The sequence below is a fragment of the Hyperolius riggenbachi genome, chromosome 5 (assembly GCF_040937935.1).
Source record: "Hyperolius riggenbachi isolate aHypRig1 chromosome 5, aHypRig1.pri, whole genome shotgun sequence".
NCBI lineage: Eukaryota > Metazoa > Chordata > Amphibia > Anura > Hyperoliidae > Hyperolius > Hyperolius riggenbachi.
This window is the reverse complement of record NC_090650.1, coordinates 20,572,764-20,592,789: the sequence shown is the minus strand read 5'-3', so window position 1 is coordinate 20,592,789 and position 20,026 is coordinate 20,572,764. Positions and strand designations below refer to the sequence as shown.

The 20,026-nt window shown below is 44.5% G+C and overlaps 1 protein-coding gene across 16 annotated transcripts in view; it reads right to left on the bottom strand.

Moving 5' to 3' along the window:
- Positions 1 to 20,026, bottom strand: part of OBSCN (obscurin, cytoskeletal calmodulin and titin-interacting RhoGEF) — a 511,999-nt gene that overhangs the window by 102,175 nt on the left and 389,798 nt on the right. Inside the window, exons 95-96 of one of the 16 annotated variants that reach the window (XM_068235154.1) lie at positions 15,544 to 15,586; positions 6,515 to 8,925 (exon numbers count right to left, since the gene is read on the bottom strand). The exons of the other annotated variants lie outside the window; for them this stretch is intronic. Coding sequence (XP_068091255.1) covers positions 7,590 to 8,925; positions 15,544 to 15,586 — 1,379 coding nt within the window. The 3' untranslated portion in view covers positions 6,515 to 7,589. Of the gene's footprint in view, positions 1 to 6,514; positions 8,926 to 15,543; positions 15,587 to 20,026 lie in introns of those variants that run through there. 16 annotated transcript variants of the gene reach the window in all.

The window sequence follows — 20,026 nt, the reverse complement described above, 5'->3', positions numbered from 1 at the left end:
CCGCTTGTGTTTACATTTAGCCTGCGAGCTGCGATCGGCGGCCCGCAGGCTATTCACGGAGCCCCCCGCCGTGAATTGACAGGAAGCAGCCGCTCGCACGAGCGGCTGTTTCCTGATTAATTAGCCTGCAGCCGGCGACGCAGATGTGCGTCACTGGTCCTGCAGCTGCCACTTTGCCGACGCGCGTTATGAGTGCGTGGTCGGCAAGTGGTTAAACCACCAGCATGCAAGAAAATACTTAAAGGGACACTATCGACTAACATGTTTATTTCAATTGAGATAGTGCTGCAAAGTACTGGTGTATACATTTCACTGCTTATCTATTTGATTACTGTTATCTAATTCCTTTCACATATTTCTGACAGCAATTCTGACAGCAGACTCAGCCATGAGGGGAGGAGGGAATTCCCTCACAGAGTGTGTCAGTTAACTCTGTGTGCAGAGAGCTCAGTCAGAGACAGGCAGAGCTTTCTCTCACAGAGAGCAGAGGAAATGTATCTTATGTGCAACATAAACATTAGTAATACTGTAGTGTGTGAAACCTGACCCCTGTTTTCAAATAATCTGCTTCAATATTACACTGTTCTTAGCATGTCAGACTGCAGAGATTCTTACAGATTCATACCTCTGCAAATGAGACATTCCAAACGTAGCTAGAATCTACACACAATGAATTTAGGGCTCGTTTCCACTATAGCGAATCCGCATGCGGGCACTGCACGCGGATTCGCATAGGCAATGTAAGTGGATGGGGCCGTTTCCACTTGTGTGGCTGCGGGAGCGTTTTTTGGGGCGGCAGAAATCTGCACGGCAAAGCCGTCAGATTTCGAGTGCAGAAGGAATGTGCGCGAATCGCCACTAATATATCTAATAGGGAAATCGCATGTGGGGTGACCATGCGTTTTTTGCCGCGAAATCGCATGCGATTTCGCATAGGTATTAATGTTAATTTACACAGGCAGTGACATGGTTAAATTCGCATATACCTTACCTATGCGGAATCGCATGCGAAATCGCGGCAAAAACGCATGCGGAATCGTACCCGCATGCGATTTCGTCCGCGGTGGAATGCAGGCGATTCTGCACCGCACTAGTGGAAACGAGCCCTAAAGCTTTTGCCTCTGATATTTAACAGGAAAAGTAGGAAAATGTTTACACAGCTACTTAGACATTATTTGTACATTGTTATTTTAGAACACTTGAGTATTGATAGGATTCCTTTAAAATAGTTTTTACTGTACTCTTTCACTGACTTTTGAGTACTTTTTCAATTGTAAAATGCAGAAAAGTTGTTTTAAAGAGAAGATGAAAATTAGGTGATAACTCGGGAGAAAAAGTTAATTGCATATGGGCCCGTCTCTTAGGCCTCGTTCACATCAAACGCGGATGGCCGTGTGATCGGAACGCAAAGCATACGAACGCACGGCATCTCCGTTTCAATGCGTTGCGTGGCTGATCCCATTCAATGAAAGTGAATGGGTCAGCCACAAGTTTTTTTTAAAAATGCGTGCAGCATGCGTTCCCGAACCGCACTGATCCAGAACGCATGCAGTGTGAACATCAGACAGTGGGCGTGCGGACAGATAATATGTAATCATGCAGGGCAATAAACCCTAATTTGAGAAGACCCCTTTTTTTGAGCATTTCCCTATCCCTTCCCCCTCCCTCCCCCCTTTTTTTCTCTTTCTTCTTTTCTTTCTTTTTTTCTTTTTTCCTGAATTATATTGTCTCTAAAAAATGGTTACTGGTATTTTGCAGTACTATGCAGGGCCGGGCCGAGGCATAGGCTGGAGAGGCTCCAGCCTCAGGGCGCAGTGTAGGAGGGGGCGCACAATTAATTCAACTGTCATTCCTAATTGTGTTTGAAGTAGAAAGAAATAAGAAAAGGAGAGACATGGAAGTGACTACAAGCCAGATAACTAGAGATTAAGGTGTTGGGGGCCCTAGGGAGCCTCTTAGTCTAATAGCAATCAGTGTGTGACGGCTGGAGTGGAGGGATGGAGGGGCGCACTTTGCTGTCTCAGCCTTGGGTGCTGGAGGACCTTGTCCCGGCTCTGGTACTATGTTCATGGCTTTCCTGGAGATAGGAGGTTATGTGGATCTCACGAGCTGGGGAAGGAGGTGATAGTCCATTCGCTCCTTATGCCTTCACCTCTGATGGGAGTGGAGGGGGAGGGGAGGAGAGGAATGGAACTTGGAGAGTGAGATTTGAGAAAGCCTCTTGGAAGGTTGCTTTGGTATAGATATTTTTGTCACTGTTAATTTGTCTGTTGGAGCGGTTGTATCGATGTATTTGAATAGGTTGCTGTATATTTACCATGCTGACCTAATAAAAATGATGATTGATAAAATCATGCAGTCTATGCACTTTCTGATGTCCTGCGTGTTTGCCTCCTGCACGCGTTGCCGAAATCCGGCCTCAATCAATTCATTTTTTCTCCTAGGTGATATTTTCTTGATGATTTTTGCCTTTTCAAGTGCAGAGTGCTGAAACGTTTTTCTAAACAGAACATACATTTATTGTTCTTTGTGCTTCCAGTGAAAAGATTCTTTTTCGTTACTCTCTCCGTGGTAGATGGTTACCCAAACAGGAAAGTGAATATTGATACTGGAACAAAAGTTAAGGTGGCCATACACTGGACCATCAGATCGACCAACAGATAGATCCCTCTCTGATCGAATCTGATCAGAGAAGGATCGTATGGCTGCCTTTACTGCAAACAGATTGTGAATTGATTTCAGCATTAAACCGATCACAATCTGTGGAGCTGCCGCTGCCCCCCTGCATGCATTGCCTGCTCTGGCCGGTGCGAGTCCCCCGGTCTCCGCTGTCCTCTTCTCCATGCTCGGCTCCAGCTTCACTGTACTTCCTGTCCAGGGGAAGTTTAAACAGTAGAGGGCGCTCTACTGTTTAAACTTCCTGCCGGGACCGGAAGTTCAGTGAAGCCTGCTGGAGCCCAGCGGAGAAGAAGACAGCGGTGACAGCAGGGATACGTGTGGATCAGGTAGTGTATTGTCACTAGTGTCGGTCGTCGGGCATTCGAACGCCGCTATCGACCCACCGGCAATCAAGCAAAATCTTCTGCACGGACAGAACGACGGGAATCGACAGGAACGATTGACTTTGGACGGAAAACGATCATTCTGTCAGCGTTTATGCAACGATTTCACAGCAGATTCGAACACAATGATCGAATCTGCTGTATATCGGTGAGAAAATCGTTACGTGTATGGGCCCCTTAAGGGACAGATCTACTAATGAGGCATCTGTTCCAATGGAAAGTGTCAAAGCTACTAGAGACTCTGGAGGCTAATCTGCTGGAGAAGGGGATACAGGGCAGGTAAGTCGCCAGTGGTATGGTGGTTGGGAAAGGGGGGAAATCTAATTCTGCTGTATGAGGGGCCCTACCTAATGTTACTATTTAAAGGACAACTGAAGTGAGAAGAATGTGGAGGCTGACCTATTTATTTCCTTTTAAACAATACCAGTTGCCTGGCAGACCTGCTGGTCTATTTGGCTGCAGTAGTGTCTGAATAACACCAGAAACAGGCATGCAGCTAATCTTGTCAGATCTGATAATGTCAGAAACACCTGATCTGCTGCATGCTTGTTCAGGGGCTATGGCTAATAGTATTATAGGCAGAGGATCAGCAGCACTGCCAGGTAACTGGTATTGCTTAAAAGGAAATAAATATGGCAGCCTCCATATCCCTCTCACTTCAGTTGTCCTTTAAATAGAAACTCCAACCAAAAATTGAACTTTATCCCAATCAGTAGCTGATACCCCTTTTACATGAGAAATCTATTCCTTTTCACAAACAGACCATCAGGGGGCCCTGTATTGCTGATATTGTGGTGAAACCCCTCCCACAAGAAAAGTACATACTATTATTGGCAGTTTCCTGTCTGTGAACCTTGTTGCATTGTGGGAAATAGCTGTTACAGCTGTTTCCAACTGCCAAAAACCATGCAGCAGCTACATCACCTGCCAACACTAAAATGTTCACTGGAGTTCCTCTTTAAGGAACACTAATACTGCATTCTATGGGGTGTCTACCTAACACTGCTTTCTGAGGGGCAGCTACATATTACTACTGTCTGATGGGGTGCATAAGCTACTTAATACTACTATATGTGGGGTACACATGGCTACATAATACTGCAATATGGAATCATACACAGCTACCCATTACTACTATCTGGAGGACACATGCCTTATATTACTATCTGGGGGGTGCTCACATGACTACCTAAAGCGGTGTACATACGTGGCGATTATCCACACAATTTTCCTGACGACTGGCGATTTTTTGAGTGGTGGGCGGTCGTTTACGAGACATCCCGACGTGGGTACAGGCACACGATTACAGAAATGTCGCTTAGCGTTATGCGTCGCTAAAAGACCGTCACGGCAGATCTTTAAGATCCCCAACGAAACCGCGCAAAGTAATGGGATCGCTGGAAGGCTCGTCCGCGCTGCCGTGTAACGTCACGTGACCTGCTGGCAGGAAGATGAATTGCTGGACGCTCGTCGTGAGGGAGCCATTGCTGGATCTTTCTGGGTTGTTGCGGTGAGTATGAGGCTTAAAGGATACCCGAAGTGACATGATGAGATAGACATGTGTATGTACAGTGCCTCGCACACAAATAACTAGGCTGTGTTCCTTTTTTTCTTTCTCTGCCAGAAAGAATTAAATATCAGGACAGGAAGTGACTCCAGTGTGACCCTCACTGATAAGAAATTCCAACTATAAAACACTTTCCTAGCAGAAAATGGCTTCTGAGAGCAAGAAAGAGGTAAAAGGGGGAATTTCTTATCAGTGAGGGTCACACTGTAGTCACTTCCTGTCTGAGTCAGGACTGAGTCAGCCACTTACATACCTGATATTTACCTCTTTCAGGCAGAGAAAGAAAAAAAAGTAACACAGCCTAGTTATTTGTGTGCTAGGCACTGTACATACACATGTCTGTCTCATCATGTCACATGTCACTTCGGGTATCCTTTAATACTGCTACTTGTGAGTTACACATGGCTACGAAATACTGAAATCCAGTGGCAACTGCTTTTTAACATCGCTACTTCAATTGTGTATCTTGGGACACCTGATTACTTAATTCTTTCATCTGGGGGGCCCTGGCCACTTAATTATTTTATCTGGGGCCCATGACTACTTATTTCTTGTGTCTGGAAGAGCGTGCCTACTCAATTCTTCAGGGAGCACCTGGCAACTTAATTTATAGCACAATTCTTTCAAGTGTAATCACATGGCAGCTCTCTGGGGGACATTTATCAAGAATGTCTGAGACAAAATATTAGTAGGTATTTAGAAATCCGTGCAGAACTGTCTCAGACATCCTAAGAAATCATTAAATAGTGCAGATTCCTTCTTAAACTGTTAGGAATAGGAGGGGTTAGGAAGGTCTCTCAGGCAGTGCAATCTGTGAGGGAAATTACTGTTGCTGAGGTAACCAATACATCTGCTGTCAGCAGGCTCTGAGTGAGGGGGGAGGAGCCCTTCACAAACCACTTCTAGCCTGCACTATCTGTAGAACTGCCATTGAGCACTTCTTAATCTGCAGCAGTTTAGGAATGGATTTGCACTTTTCTTAAAGGATACCACAACCGAAGAGTTGTGGTAAAAACGACTGCAGCACTGTGTAGGTAGTTATAAGCACATACCAGTGGTTCCTCCTGCCCCCCTTCCGTCTTGTGCCGTTCTCCATGTATCCCTCCCGGTGTGATGCGACTTTACTGAACTTTGTTTTCCTGGATTCGTAACCTCAGTCACCAAGTGACCAACTGTGCCAAGTGTGGGGACTCTGGCTTGATTACTGTGAGAATGGCAGCCTTTTACATTTTTTCCATTAACTTGCATGGGTGAAATCTGATTTGCTGTTTGTAGCTCCGCCCACGTGTACAGGGGGACCGCGAGACCCCCAGAACATATCATCCCAGGTAGTAAGGGATCTGTATACCAAGTTTCGTTCAAATCGGTCAAGCCGTTTTCGAGTGATCGCGGCCCATACACACACACACACACACACACACACACACACACACACACACACACACTATACACACACACACACACACACACACACGCACACACACACACACACACTGTACACACACACACACACACACACACACACACACACACACACACACACACACACACACACACACACACACACACACACACACACACACACACACACACACACACACACACATCCGATTTTATATATATTGATTGAGGTTGCTTATTTCTTTTGTTGCTTGGTTCTAATTGTAGGTCTATGACCTAAACCCCTTTTCCTATATATACTTAGAGCAATATTCATTGCCTAATGATGCGTGCTCGTTTTGTTTCTGTTAGCAATACTGAATTATTGAGCTTATGTCGATGTAGATGTGGTCTGTAGCTACACCAATGAAAATTTCCCTGTATTTCCCTTGGTGTGAAGGCAATTTGTTGATTTCACAAACAAATAAATCCCAAGAAACAAAAATAGATGCATTTTGGTTCACCACCAATTTCTTTATTTGGACATTTTTATTTGTCATAGAATCTATCTGAAGAGGTCAATGTTTAATTTAACACCTTCCACAGCAGAGCTAAAAGGAGTTAATAATAAATAACAGCTAGACAAGTTTAACATCACGCCTACAGATTCAGCAGCAAGAAGACTTCACTATATAATAAACAAGCGTGAGAGCTTCTCGTAGCTCATTGTATATCACCAAGTCCTATTTTCCTCAATCCAGAATTTGAACTCTGCGTCCCAAACTTGGCAAAAACTATTTTCCATAAAACGAGTTAAAAAACAACTCCTGTTTCGTCAATAGCTTTGTATAATGCAGTGTGGGCGCATGCAGAGGGCAAACTGTATGGCCTAGTTACAGATGGCCTCAAAGTCAAGACTACGGATGTTCTAGAGATCTTATTATTGATACAGTCATGTTGTTCTCTTTGGCAAGGACGTTTTTGTAGGATCCATCAAAGACACTCGGATATTATCTATTCTGACATACTTCAGTTATGACACAGAAATGTAATTAGTCAAAGAGCAACCCATGTGTCTTTATGGCGAGAGTCCAAGATAACAGGTTTTCCTTTTTTTCCGCTTACATTTTAATTCATACCAAGTTACAATTTTGGCAGCATTCAATGCAGTTATTTTATCATCTGCCACCATCAATGGTTGATGTACCAATGTAAACATAATATCTATTTGAGAGCTTGAATAAAACATGTTAGAACGTTGTAAAGTAAAATTAGCGATTCTCCGTACGATGCATGGGTCTACAAGTCTCTACAGAGAGGAGAGTTAGACTGTTGGAGCTTTAGTGGTTTTTTATTTTTATCTCAGTTCTCATTTTTAGACCATCATAAATTCTGTATGGAATGGCATTTTACGTTACTCAACATATTTACTCTTTAAAATCTAAGTTAAGTGTTCCCGTTAAGACTGGAAAAGGTCCATTGCCCTGTTCTTCTTCTTTATTTATTACTGGTCTGAAGTTCTTCACCACCTTTTTTATAATCTCTCCCCCCTCCTCATTTTCTTAAGTTGTGATCTAGACTTAACTTTGAGAAGTGTCCTTTTTGCTAATGTGTAGCGTGACAGTTTCTCCAAGTGTCCCATAGCTTAGGGTTCTTGTGGAGACTTCTGTTTTAAAGCTGGGCTGTCCGTTGTCGACAGGACGCTGGACTTCGGTACAGAAAGAAGGCTTGATGTTAAACGTTGGCCGGCTGGTAGATGAAGCACCACCACTTGCTCCAGCTGTACTGGTTTGGTTCATATGGAAAGAAACATTTGAGGATCCCGTCATATTCATCCTACTCATTCTTGAGCCAGTCATGAACATGCTTCCAATTCCTTCTTTTAAATTGCTGAAGAAACTGTGCCTTTGTTTGGGAACAACAGGCCTTCCTACGTTCAGCAGCACAGGCTTACCAATGGTTGGTTCACTGATTTCAGCCTGCAGGACAGATATCTCACATGGTTCATCCTCAGCGATGTTTAAAACATTTTCATCACATCCGTAAGTCTCTCCTTGACCTGGAACATAATCCTCAAGATCTTCTAAAGTTAGAACTTTGCCATCACGTGTAAGAATCTTTTTATCTCTGTTTCTTAGCTCTTCATTATCTTCCTCCTCTGGCTCCTCGATAATGACATCTTCAACTTCCAGAGATATTGCTTTGTCTGCATCATGTTCTTCCTCTTCAACAGCTGCCTCTTCTGTGTCAACTTTGGTATCAGTATTCAAGGTCGATGTAGTAACTCCAGAGATTTGAAATGCCACACATTCTTCATCAGGGGATACCATCTCAGATTCTAACTCTGGATCGTATTGTGAAATTGGATCTTCATCAGACTTAAATTCTACTTCTTCATCAAGGTCATATTCTGCAGTTGGGATGTCAACCTCCGATAAGCCACATGATGAAAGTGAAACTGTGGTTTCCTCCACAAGCTTATTGTTAGAGTTATTCGTATTTGGATCACCAGGGAAACCTCTGGAGCCTCGAGCACCATACTGAGTAGGCTTTCTCGAACCCTTTTCTTCTTTCTCTGTTGCTCTTTTTCGTGTTGGTTTGGGAGTCTTCTTCACTTGGAATTCAATGATTTCTTCTACCTCGACCCACCTGGACTTTTGTTCTTCAGATCTTCCAGCGGCTCCTCGCTCCTCTGGTTCTGTTATAAAGAGAGTGGGAACTACGGTCTTCCTGGTTTCTTGTTCAGTTCTGTAGATGGACTGCTTGCCTCTGGTGGCAAAGTGTGACTCTGATGTTAATGTTTCAGATCTAGGGGCTCTGGCCGGAGAATGACCAGGACGGCGAGAAGGAGACATTCCTGGAGACACTCTTCTCCTCATCCGTGGACTTTTCACCACTGTCGTTATAGTCTCCTCTCTAGTAATGATGTAAATGTATGAATTATTATAGACACACAGATCATGCACACATGAATGCGCAAACAAGCGGTGTTAGTTTTGTAAACTTTCTTTTTTTTGTGCCATGCCGGAACACTCAGGAATACAAAGCCGTTGTGACGAAATAAAAAGGTTGTTATGCAGTCAGAGAAATTTCCATATTTCTAACCAAATATTCTGGAGTGAGTTTATGGTATATAAATATTGAGTAGTTAGGTGGAAAATTGGCCAGTCCCATCTATTTATTATCAGCCCACGGTGCTTGTGACTTTATATTTGGTCACTAGTGGTATACGTGGTCTTTCTTTCTGACAGAGATTACTGTCCACTTCATCTGCAGTTGTGTCGTAATCTATATGGTGACCACATATGCTTTAATACCTGAATCGAGATTAGATTAATTTTGCACACAAAGGTAAAAGGGGGAAAAAAACGAGAGCCTTACACCCCCCCCCCCCCCCCTAGTTTTTCTAGTTGATTGGCCTATTGAAGCAGGAGTGTGCCTGCGAAATGCGTTGCAAAGTGGAGGTTCTGATAAATGTTAATTTTTGACTTAAATAATAGAATTGTTTGTCTGTCCGCTGAGGAGGTAAGTACACCACAACCTCCCTTTATAAACGTTTTTTAACACTGTTTTATCCTACTTTGGTGCCTCTGTTCAAGCATTTTCAACATGAACTTCCATTAATGTACATCCTAAACTGGTGTGCACCGTACGGTTAATAGCTATACATGTGATAAGTCAGTCATCCCTGGGATCAATCCTGCCAGGTGTCTGTGTAATGCAGAGCTGGAACATCCACAAGACAACCCTAGGCAGCTGCCTAAGAGTCTAGGGGCCTATTGTATGCTAGCCCCCACCAAATCTTACTAAAAAGCCAGGTGACCATCAGCAATGGGCAAAAACTGCTATCTTTCCTAGGATCCCATTTCAACTTAATCCTTTTCTGGTGTAATGAAGATGCACCATCAGCTGTGGATTTATGGCCAGGGTTGGGAGGGGGGGAGGCGTATGCACGCAATCATGGAATGAAGTCGACTTCTGTGTATGTATATGTTTGACCTACAACGTTATGTGCTAAAACAGTTATGGAATGCCTATGAAAGGCATCCTCTACTCTACACTCAATGCTAATAACTCAGCTAGCGAACGTACTACAACGTGTGCGGTTCATTACCAACCCTCAATATAGCTTTTTACTGTTGATCTAGAGTGGGACCAATCATAATGCAAAGTGAGGAAACCACTTGGGCCAGATTTGATGGTTCTGAGGGCCAGATATAGCCCATGGGCCATAGTTTCACATGTATGTAGAGCAAAAAATCTGAATTTCTGCTCATCTCTGGTAGCCCTCCGTGCACATAATCCAAGGCCAGGTTTTGGCACACTAGCAGGCTGCATTTGAATGTGACCTTTTTCTCCGTTCGTTTTGGGCTAAATAAACAGCATCTACTTATTTTAGCATAAAATACTAAAATAAGTAGATTTGTAACCTCTGTATACGTTAATCTCTGCTTTTTATTGAGCTTTTCTCACAGTTTATAAAATTGGTATAGGGTTTTTTTGTAGTCTGGAGTTCTTCTTTAAAACAGGAAGCCCTCTCTGAGTAGATCTAGTTCGGCAATGCCAAGATGGTGCCATGCTCTTTATGCCGGCGCAGCGAAATCAAAGCCGTTAGACAGATCTTCTCACCTGCCCCACTTTTTCTAGAAATGATTTGTTAATGTAAATAGCTGGGGAACGGGGCTTGCTGTGTTACAAAGCGTGACTCCTATTTCTGTCTCGCTGTGATTTGCATTGCCGCCGGCACCCTGGGCACCGTACGTTCGCGGCGAGGCTGGCATTAATATGGATGGGCTGCAGCTGCCATGCTGGATGAGGCTGATTTATTGCACAATGATGAGCATAATTCACTTTTAATTGTGAATACCTCAAGATTGGAGCGGGGAGACGATGCTGTACGGATGAGGGAATATTTTACACTGCTGTTCAGATTATCCGAAAACATAACAACAAAAGTAGTTTAGGTGCAGGGCCCGGCCCCCGGGCCGAGGCAGAGGCGAGAGTGGCTCCAGCCTCAGGGCGCAGTGTAGGAGGGGGCGCACAACTCACTCAGCTATTATTCCCCTATTGTGTTTGCAGCAGAGAGAAATAAGAAAAGGGGATACATGGCAGTGACTGCAAGCCAGATAACTAGATATTAAGGTGTTGGGGGTCCTGGGGCGGATCTTAGTCTAATAGCAATCAGTGTGTGACGGCTGGGGTGAGAGGGATGGAGGGGCGCACTTTGGTGTCTCAGACTTGGGTGCTGGAGGACCTTGTCCCGGCTCTGTTTAGGTTTAATGACTATCAGATTAACTGCACTGAACTTCATGCATTGCCAGGGCCGGATTTGTACTTTTCACCGCCCAAGGCCAACTATACCGTCTGTTTGGTTGTTATCTCTGTGTGCCCCAATGAGAATTCTACTTACTTTCCCTCATTGGATGTCAGTTGTCACAGATGACTATTTTAGTAATATGCGTATAGATTATAAGTTATGTTTTCCTTAAGAACTTTTATGTTATGTTTGTTATCTCATTAATGATGGAACCATTGTGTCACCATGAGAGCTAGGCTGAAGTGTACCTGCAGGATAGAGCTTACAGGTCTTGCAGGGACGACACAAGTACAGGACAGGGAGTTTGAAGGTTAAATCTGTTCTTGTAGATATGGATGGCTGCATAGAATAGCTTTACTGCCCCTCACTGAGCCGCCCCTAAATTTCTGGTGCCCTAGGCCATGGCCTATGTGGCCTTGCCAGAAATCCGGCCCTGTGCATTGCAGGACACCCGGCCTGAGCAAGGCTACCTCAGGTAAGCATTGAGGTATGCTCATGCTGGACCCATATACCTCTGTGCATTGTCTGTTCCCTTTTTTGCCCCCCCCCCCACCCCCAAGCTTAGCAAAATGTTCCCTCCTATCATCCTTCTCTTAAGGGGAGTAGATGGGGTGTGGAAAGGGAGAGAATGGGAGGGTAATAGAAGGAAAAAAACATCGCCACAAGCCTGCTTCTTCCTGTCTGATACTTTGACTTTAGCCAAAAGTCAACATTTTCAAGACGCGATTATAGAGACTGGGGGCAAACGAGGAGAGAAACTGACAAAGCACAGAGGTATGTGGATTGAGCATGACTCATCATGCATCAACCCTGTCCCTCCCAGCACTTTTTTTTTTCCTGTGCGCCTAGTGGAATGTGGGTGATCACAAAATTACTGCAGTGACATGGCATCGGGGGAGGGGCTGGCAGCAGCTCACGCACTGTAACTCCGTGGCACTGTGTGGCTCTGGGGAGATCAAAGTGTTGGACTTTGATCCACAAAGGGGACTGCCGTACCAGGCCAGATGCAGCAGCGGCGCACCTACAGCAAGCCTAAATGTGGCCACGTGATATTCATATTATGTAGCACAGCGGGTGGGGCCAGCAGTGATCAGAATGTCGGATTTAGTCCGATACTTTGATTTGAAGAGGAGGATGCTGTGCCAGATTTTATCTGGCAACAGCGCCATCTAGCGAAAGCCAGTTTTCCTATGTTAGACAATGGCCTCAATTCACTAAGCTTATCTCCTGTCTTTAATAACTCTTCTAGAGTTGTTACCATGGTGATAAGGCATGTAGTATTCAGGAAACATTTTACCTCAGGCAAGCCTAAAGTTAACTCTTCTGTCTTTAAATTAACTCTCCAATCCTTAAAATAACTCCAGAGTTAAAGACAGGCTGTTCATTAACTGCGTGTGAAAAAACTACAGAGGAGGTAAATTAACTACAGAGGAGGTAAATTAACTACAGGAGAGGTAACTTAAGGAATGAAGAGATAAGATAACTCTCTCACGTGTGGAGGTAAGTTTTCTCTTGCTTTATTATCTCTAGCATGATCTTAGTGAATTGAGGCCTATGTCTCACATAGGATCTATGGATGAAAAGGGCATTGTTGAACATAAACCAGAATAGGATTGGAAAGAGGTAAATCTCTAGTATATTTATAGGATACCGGGCAATTCACCTGGACTCAAATATAAATAATTTTAATCTATTTAATTAGAAAAAAATGCAGCCAACTCACTGCAGGTCTATCATTATTTCTTGCAGAGATTCATACTTTGTGATTTAGAACTGAAAGGCTGACCGGGGCTGAGTTTGCAGGGGGCAGTCCCAAAAGAAGGAGGCGGTGTTATGACTACAGCAGTAAAAGCGAGTAGATGTTGGTGTAGTTGAAAAGGTCACATGACACAACCACCTCTTGTGAAAACCCAATAATTAAATCAATTAGTAGCCAACTAATTAACCCTTTCCAATCCAATTATTGGGAGAATACCCTGTGCAGAGACCAGTCGCTAGCTTCTCTACCGCCTCGCACTTCAAACAGAGGGCCCTGAAGCCGTGTCATATCAGATCTGATGGCGGTGCGGCCAGCGTCAGCCATATTGCTCCTTGTTAGACACAGTCCAACATCAGGAGTTGGGGGGTACGGTCCAATATCGGACCAAGTCCAACAGTGGATCGGAAAGGACTAATTGTAAAATGTACAATGGAAGCCTTGCTTAGGCAGCTATGTGAACATTTTAAGGGGATTTTTTCTAGTTGTGACCACCATAGTTTTTTGTTTTTGTAACAAGTGAAAATTATGATAGTTATAGGGTTCTGAGGATCTTGAGTGAATGACCCAGAGTACATGATGTTTTGACAAATGTACATGATTTTTTAAATGATCCTCCCCAAGGGTGGTTCTAAACTGAGCGTGCCATTGGGGGAGCCCCATTACTTACTTACTGAGTGCTGCTTCTCTGGTCCCCCCCCCCCATCCATTTGGGATGCGCCATGTTCTCTCCAGACTGGCCTCAACGAGTGCAGTTTGTATCTCCCAGCAGTGTTGTAGGTGTACATTCTCTGTACTCGCATTCATGGACTATCCCCCAGCATGCATTGCGGTGTGCGCACTACACTGCCGGGAGATGCAAACCGCAGTCGGTGCAGCCAGTCTGAAGATAAGATGGCACATCCCAAACGGAGAGGGGGACCAGAGGAGCAGCACCCCCTAGGTAAATAGTAGTGCTCTCCCAATCCCCGCTCCCCCAACACCATGCTTATTTTAGAAACTCCTTTATGGGTAGGTTCATTTAGAAAAACTTTTTGTGTTAGTTCTTGAGTCGCTTTAATATCTGTAGCGTGAAATAAATTAACTTAAAGCCCTGAAAAAAAAACCACATTTAATTTTAGTTTTAGAGAGGTCTAAAATATCCTTTGGGTCTCTATTGGTGTTCTGTGACCCCGCCTGGAAAATGTTTGCATTGACAGGCTTTCTGAAGCATTCTTTCTAAAAAGGCCAACCAAAAGGTGAGATTGGACAAGGCAAATTCTCATGGCAATAAAGTTTAGTGTAAATCATGTGTTACCTTCATAACTGATTTTTTTTACATTCAAAACCCACATTGGGGAGTGGCCACTAGACCACCAGGACTATTGTGTGACCACTAGACTACCAGGCTACACTATGGGGTAATGGGGGGGGGGGGACTAGACAACCAGGTAATACTTTGGGGTTATAAGGGTAACATTGCACAAGCAAGGAACACTACTGGGGGTTGGGGGACCATTAGACAGCCAGGAATACTATGGGAGGCCACTAGATGAACAAGGGATTACTATGGGGGGGGGGGGGCACTAGATGACCAGGAAATACTATTGGGGGTTGGGGTGACCACTAGATGACCAGGGAATACCAATAGGGATAGGCACTAGATGACCAGATAATGCTATGGGAGGGCCAATAAGACTACCAGTGAACACTGTGGGGGATAGGCAGACCACTAGAATACCAGGGAATACTGTGTGGGGATGGGGGATCAACTAGACTACCAGGGAATGCTGTGTGGGGATGGGGGACTGCCAGTCAGCCCAGGGTTAGCCTAGGTCACAGTGATGGCTAACCTTGGCACTCCAGCTGTGACAAAACTACAAATCCCATCATGCCTCTGCCTCCCTGAGTTATGCTTAGAGCTGTCAGATTATTGCAATGCCTCATGGGACTTGTAGTTCTACCACAGCTGGAGTGCCAAGGTTAGCCATCACTTGCCTAGGATCACCCAGTCCAGCAGCAAGCACAGCACAGAAGCCAGGCCAGCCAGCCCAGCTTGCAAGCCAAGTAGCTCTGCCTAATTATGTTTAGGGGACCATGCCTATGTATGGGATATGCTGCCTATTTATGTATGTTTTTGTGTGGGGGCATTATTTTTTTTGTAGTAAATGAGAGGGGGCTTCATCTAATGTTTTGCTGGACAGGACTACTTATACCGCTGCAAAGTTCATGTATATTTACCTCCATCCATGACTACATTCACGTTCTGTTGCATGACCCCGCCCATGGTGCCCAGGATCTTTACAGATCCTAGCCACGCCCCTGCTTACTGTCGTCATCGATCTCTAGCTCGGGGATAGCTTAGTACTAGATCAGGCTCGTAGTATGATCACACTGGTTAGCTGGGAGTTTGTTAGGACACCATGCAGGGGACAGACAGACAGGGCACACTCCACGGACAGACAGGAATAGCGGCACTTACATGATAACCGTTTTCTTGGGCACTTTAGTGTCTTGTTCAGTGACTATAAAGGAAACAGTATGGAGAGCAGGGGTTAGAGTCCGCCACAAGCTGAGATGACCGATGTTAAGATCATTAAGAGGAATTTCTATGGACAGAGAAAGCACGCATGCCACCAGCTGCAGCTCTAACAAGATAACATTCACATGAGCTCAAGTCACAAACAATGAAATGATAACAGTGTTGTGTTCCTGCCTCCAGCCTGTAGGTGTCACTGTTTCATCCTCTACAATGTACTGTACACCAGGATCCCTTCTAGCCCTTTTGTTGTTGTTCATTCTGGCTCCTTCTGTTAATGGCCAGTTGGCCACCAGTATTTCTGTCTAATAAACCACACTGCAGATTTCCTGATGACAACACACAATATATGGCTATTGCATGAAGTGGCAACAGCAAATAAGGTACTCCCGAGTCCCATCAAATCACCTAATCAGACTGGTCACATGCTTCATAGGAGCCATTCTACTAAGAATTACAAAAAGAACACTGGCATAGCCAATAGAAAAGCATTTCCTCTCATTTCATTAGAACAGCTACTGTCAATCATAAAAAGGACACTTGAGGTGAGAGGGATATGGAGGACGATATATTTATTTCCTTTTAAACAATGCACAATGCCTGGCCGTCCTATCTAATACTTTTAGCCATAGACCCAGAACAAGCATGCAGATCAGTTGTTTGACTAAAGTTTGTCTGATTTGCCACATGCCGCCCGCCGTTTCCTCTCCTGACGCGATCGTGCGCACCAGAGAGGGGAGATTAAGCTGTCATATGATAGCTGACATCTCCCCTCAGTGATCAGCAGCCATTCGCATATGGCTGCTGATCACGTGATCACTACGATCGCTGGCGGATCGTAGTGATCACCAGTAAGAGCTGCGGCGGTAGGGGGGAAACGAGAGGATCCACTCACCTCCCTGCCATTCCCCCTCCGCTCTGGACGGCATCCCCGCTCGCTGTGACGTCAGTGCCGGGTCCCAGCTTGATGATGCCCTGGGGCACCTCTTAGTCTAATAGCAATCAGTGTATGACGGCTTGAGTGGGAGGGATGGAGGGGCGCACTTTGGTGTCTCAGCCTTGGGTGCTGGAGGACCTTGTCCCAGCTCTGACAGGTTCGCAGCGTTTCCCCGCACGCGAGCTGTCTGTAGCATGGCTTGCCGTCCAGGTGGCACTTCAATGCGAATCTGAACAGCATGCTGCAGATTTATACATTGCACAGCTGAATCACAATAGCCGTGGATGTCACAGCTTAGTGATTTCGGCTGTGGCTAACCAGCAGAACGGGAGCTGCGGCGGAATCGGAAATGGCCACGGCTGACAGTGGAAATAACCTCTAATGGTTTTAGTTTTAAAAGTTTTATTGAAGAAATTATAAAATATTATCAGCAACAATCACTATAAATATCCCACGCAGGGGACCCCTAGTGGTTTTATGCTGGGTACACACTATGGGATTTTCTGACAGATTTACTGTCAGATCGATTACGATCGATTTCCAAGCATTTTCCAATCAATTTCAGACCGTTTTCCATTCACTTCAATAGGAGATCGATCGGAAAATGCTCGGAAATCGATCGTAAATCAGATCGGACATGTTGGAAATAATCGATCTGCCAGAAAATCTCATAGTGTGTACCTAGAATTAGCTTTTTTTGAAGCAATGACGCTGACACAGCAGTGCAGACAAACAATTGAGAACAATGTGGATGTGATGGAGAAGATGTTAGTAGCAGATATGCAAAGCATGGATCAGCACAACCTGCAGCTACTTTATCATCAGCATTAATGGGGAACAAGTGAGAAAGCTGCACTGTTGGCATCCCAGGGGTATAACTACAAACCACGCCTCCCTTCCCCTCCCCCCAGCAGAAGTCTGATGAACCCTTAAAGGATACCCGAGGTGACATGGGACATGATGAGATAGACATGTGTATGTACAGTGCCAAGCACACAAATAACTATGCTGTGTTCCTTTTTTACTTTCTCTGCCTGAAAGAGTTAAATATGTAAGTGGCTGACTCAGTCCTGGCTCAGACAGGAAGTGACTACAGTGTGACCCTCACTGATAAGAAATTCCAACTATAAAACAATTTCCTAGCAGAAAATGGCTTCTGAGAGCAGGAAAGAGATAAAAAGGGGGATTTTTATTAGTGAGGGTCACGCTGTAGTCACTTCCTTTCTGAGTCAGCCACTTACATACCTGATATTTAACTCTTTCAGACAGAGAAAGAAAAAAAGGAACACATCCTAGTTATTAGTGTGCTAGGCACTGTACAAACACATGTCTATCTCATCATGTCACATGTCACCTCGGGTATCCTTTAAAAGTGTAACTACACTTTGCTGAACTCCCCAGCAAGACCCTAACCCCCCCATCCCCTCCACCAGAACCAACGCATTCTCTCTGGGCGGCATGGCTCTCGGCTGTGATGCAGAGGAAAGAGGACCTGTCCTGCCACTGGAAATGGTAAAGTTCGATGCTCTTTTGTCGCTACTCTTCAAATCACTGCAGGAAAGGGCCCCCTCTTGGCCACCAGGCCCTCTCGCAATGGCAGAGGCCTCGGGGGCTACCATTAAGCATCTAAGTATAGCCACCTTAGCCCATAGCAGGTGTGGCTAATACTCCCAACATGACTACCCCTCCCCCCACTCACCCCCTTTCATTAGCATGTGTGGCCTGAATAACTTCCCCTTTACCCCTTTCCAACAAGTGTGCTTAATGCAGCCACCACCCCAACTAACAAGTTCCATACCTCCCAACTTTTTGAGTTAAAAGATATAGGTGAGCAATTAAAATCCGCATTTACTTACCTGGGGCTTCTTCCAGCCCATAGAAATCATTTGTGTCCCTCGTCGCAGCTCCCAATGACGTGGACGCGTCAGGCGGCCCTGTTTGTCCAAACGCCGCCCCCTAGATTCTGCCGCCTGAATTATGTGATTCAGGTTGCTTCAAAGTAGGTCCACCCCTGGAAGAGACAAGCCCCCCCATGACCCCTGGCCCCCCTATTACACCTGCAACTGCATGGGCTGCTCCTCCGGTAGTTACCGTATGCTACTGTGCAGTTCCAAGTTGCGTACAATGTGCATAATAATATTTGCATGCAAGACAAAATCCTTAGCATCAGCCTCTACTCATAAACAGTGCTTAGGGGGCTGCGCACAGAGGGAGCTGGGATAATCCACACTCAAGGGAAAAAGCTACAGTCAGTCCTAACAAAGATTTGACCATCTGGGGAACAATTTGATTTTGAAATGTTAGTAGTTTTTTTTAGAAGAATTCTGAGCTGTTATATTTGCACACGCCTCACACTCCTCACTCAAAGTGAGCCCATAAAGATATTATATTGTGGCTGAAGTTTGAGAAAAACGGTACTAAACAGCGCAAGATTTCATCTAATTGATATCAGCAAAGGAAAATGTTTCTGCACAGCAGTAAGCAAGAGGATTATGGGAATTGAAGAAAGTAAGATGTTATAAAAAAAATTGCATTATTATCCTCTTCATGTCAAGATTGTTTTCACCTTAATGAACCATACCTCCAAACTTTTTGAGATAAGAAAGAGGGATTTAAAGGGGCACTATGGCGAAACATTGTAAAATGCAAAATATGTGCAAACAGACAAATAAGAAGTATGTTTTTTTCCAGAGTAAAATGAGCCATAAATTACTTTTCTCCTATGTTGCTTTCACTAACAGTAGGTAGTAGAAATCTGACAAAAGTGACAGGTTTTGGACTAGTCCATCTCTTCATAGGGGATTCTCAGCAAGGCTTTTATTCTTTATATATTCCCTAAAAAGGATTTAACCAATGACGCTGGCCAGCTTCCCTGCTTGCTACACAATTTTTTTGGCAGTTGGATGGAGCAACTGCTATTCACTGAGTGCTTTTGAAAATAAATAAATCCCTGAGAATCCCCTATAAAGAGATGGACTAGTCCAAAACCTCTTACTTCTGTCAGATTTCTACTACCTACTGTAAGTGACAGCAACATAGGAGAAAAGTAATTTATGGCTCATTTTACTCTGTAAAAAACGTACTACTTATTTGTATATGTTTGCTCATATTTTAAATTTTACAATTTTTCGCCATAGTCCCCCCTTTAACCTGTGATAGAATTCAACTAGATACTGGAATTCAAATTGTGTGGCGAATGTCCAACATCAAGTGGCTCGACCGTCCAGTATCCGTCATACACTGAAATATCGTAGTCAGGTGGACGGAAAGCATACCGCAAAGCTCTGAATGGGTAAAACGGACTCAACGCAGACAGGAGCTACAGAAACAAGCTGCATGACATACAGTCATATGCACGTGCCAACATTGTTCAACACGGAGCAGTGTATGTTTGTCAAGCCTCCACGCACAAGACACACGGAGAGAAATCAGTTATCACTAAAAAAAGCTAACATACATTCCACAAGTGCTAATGAGTACGGCCAGATT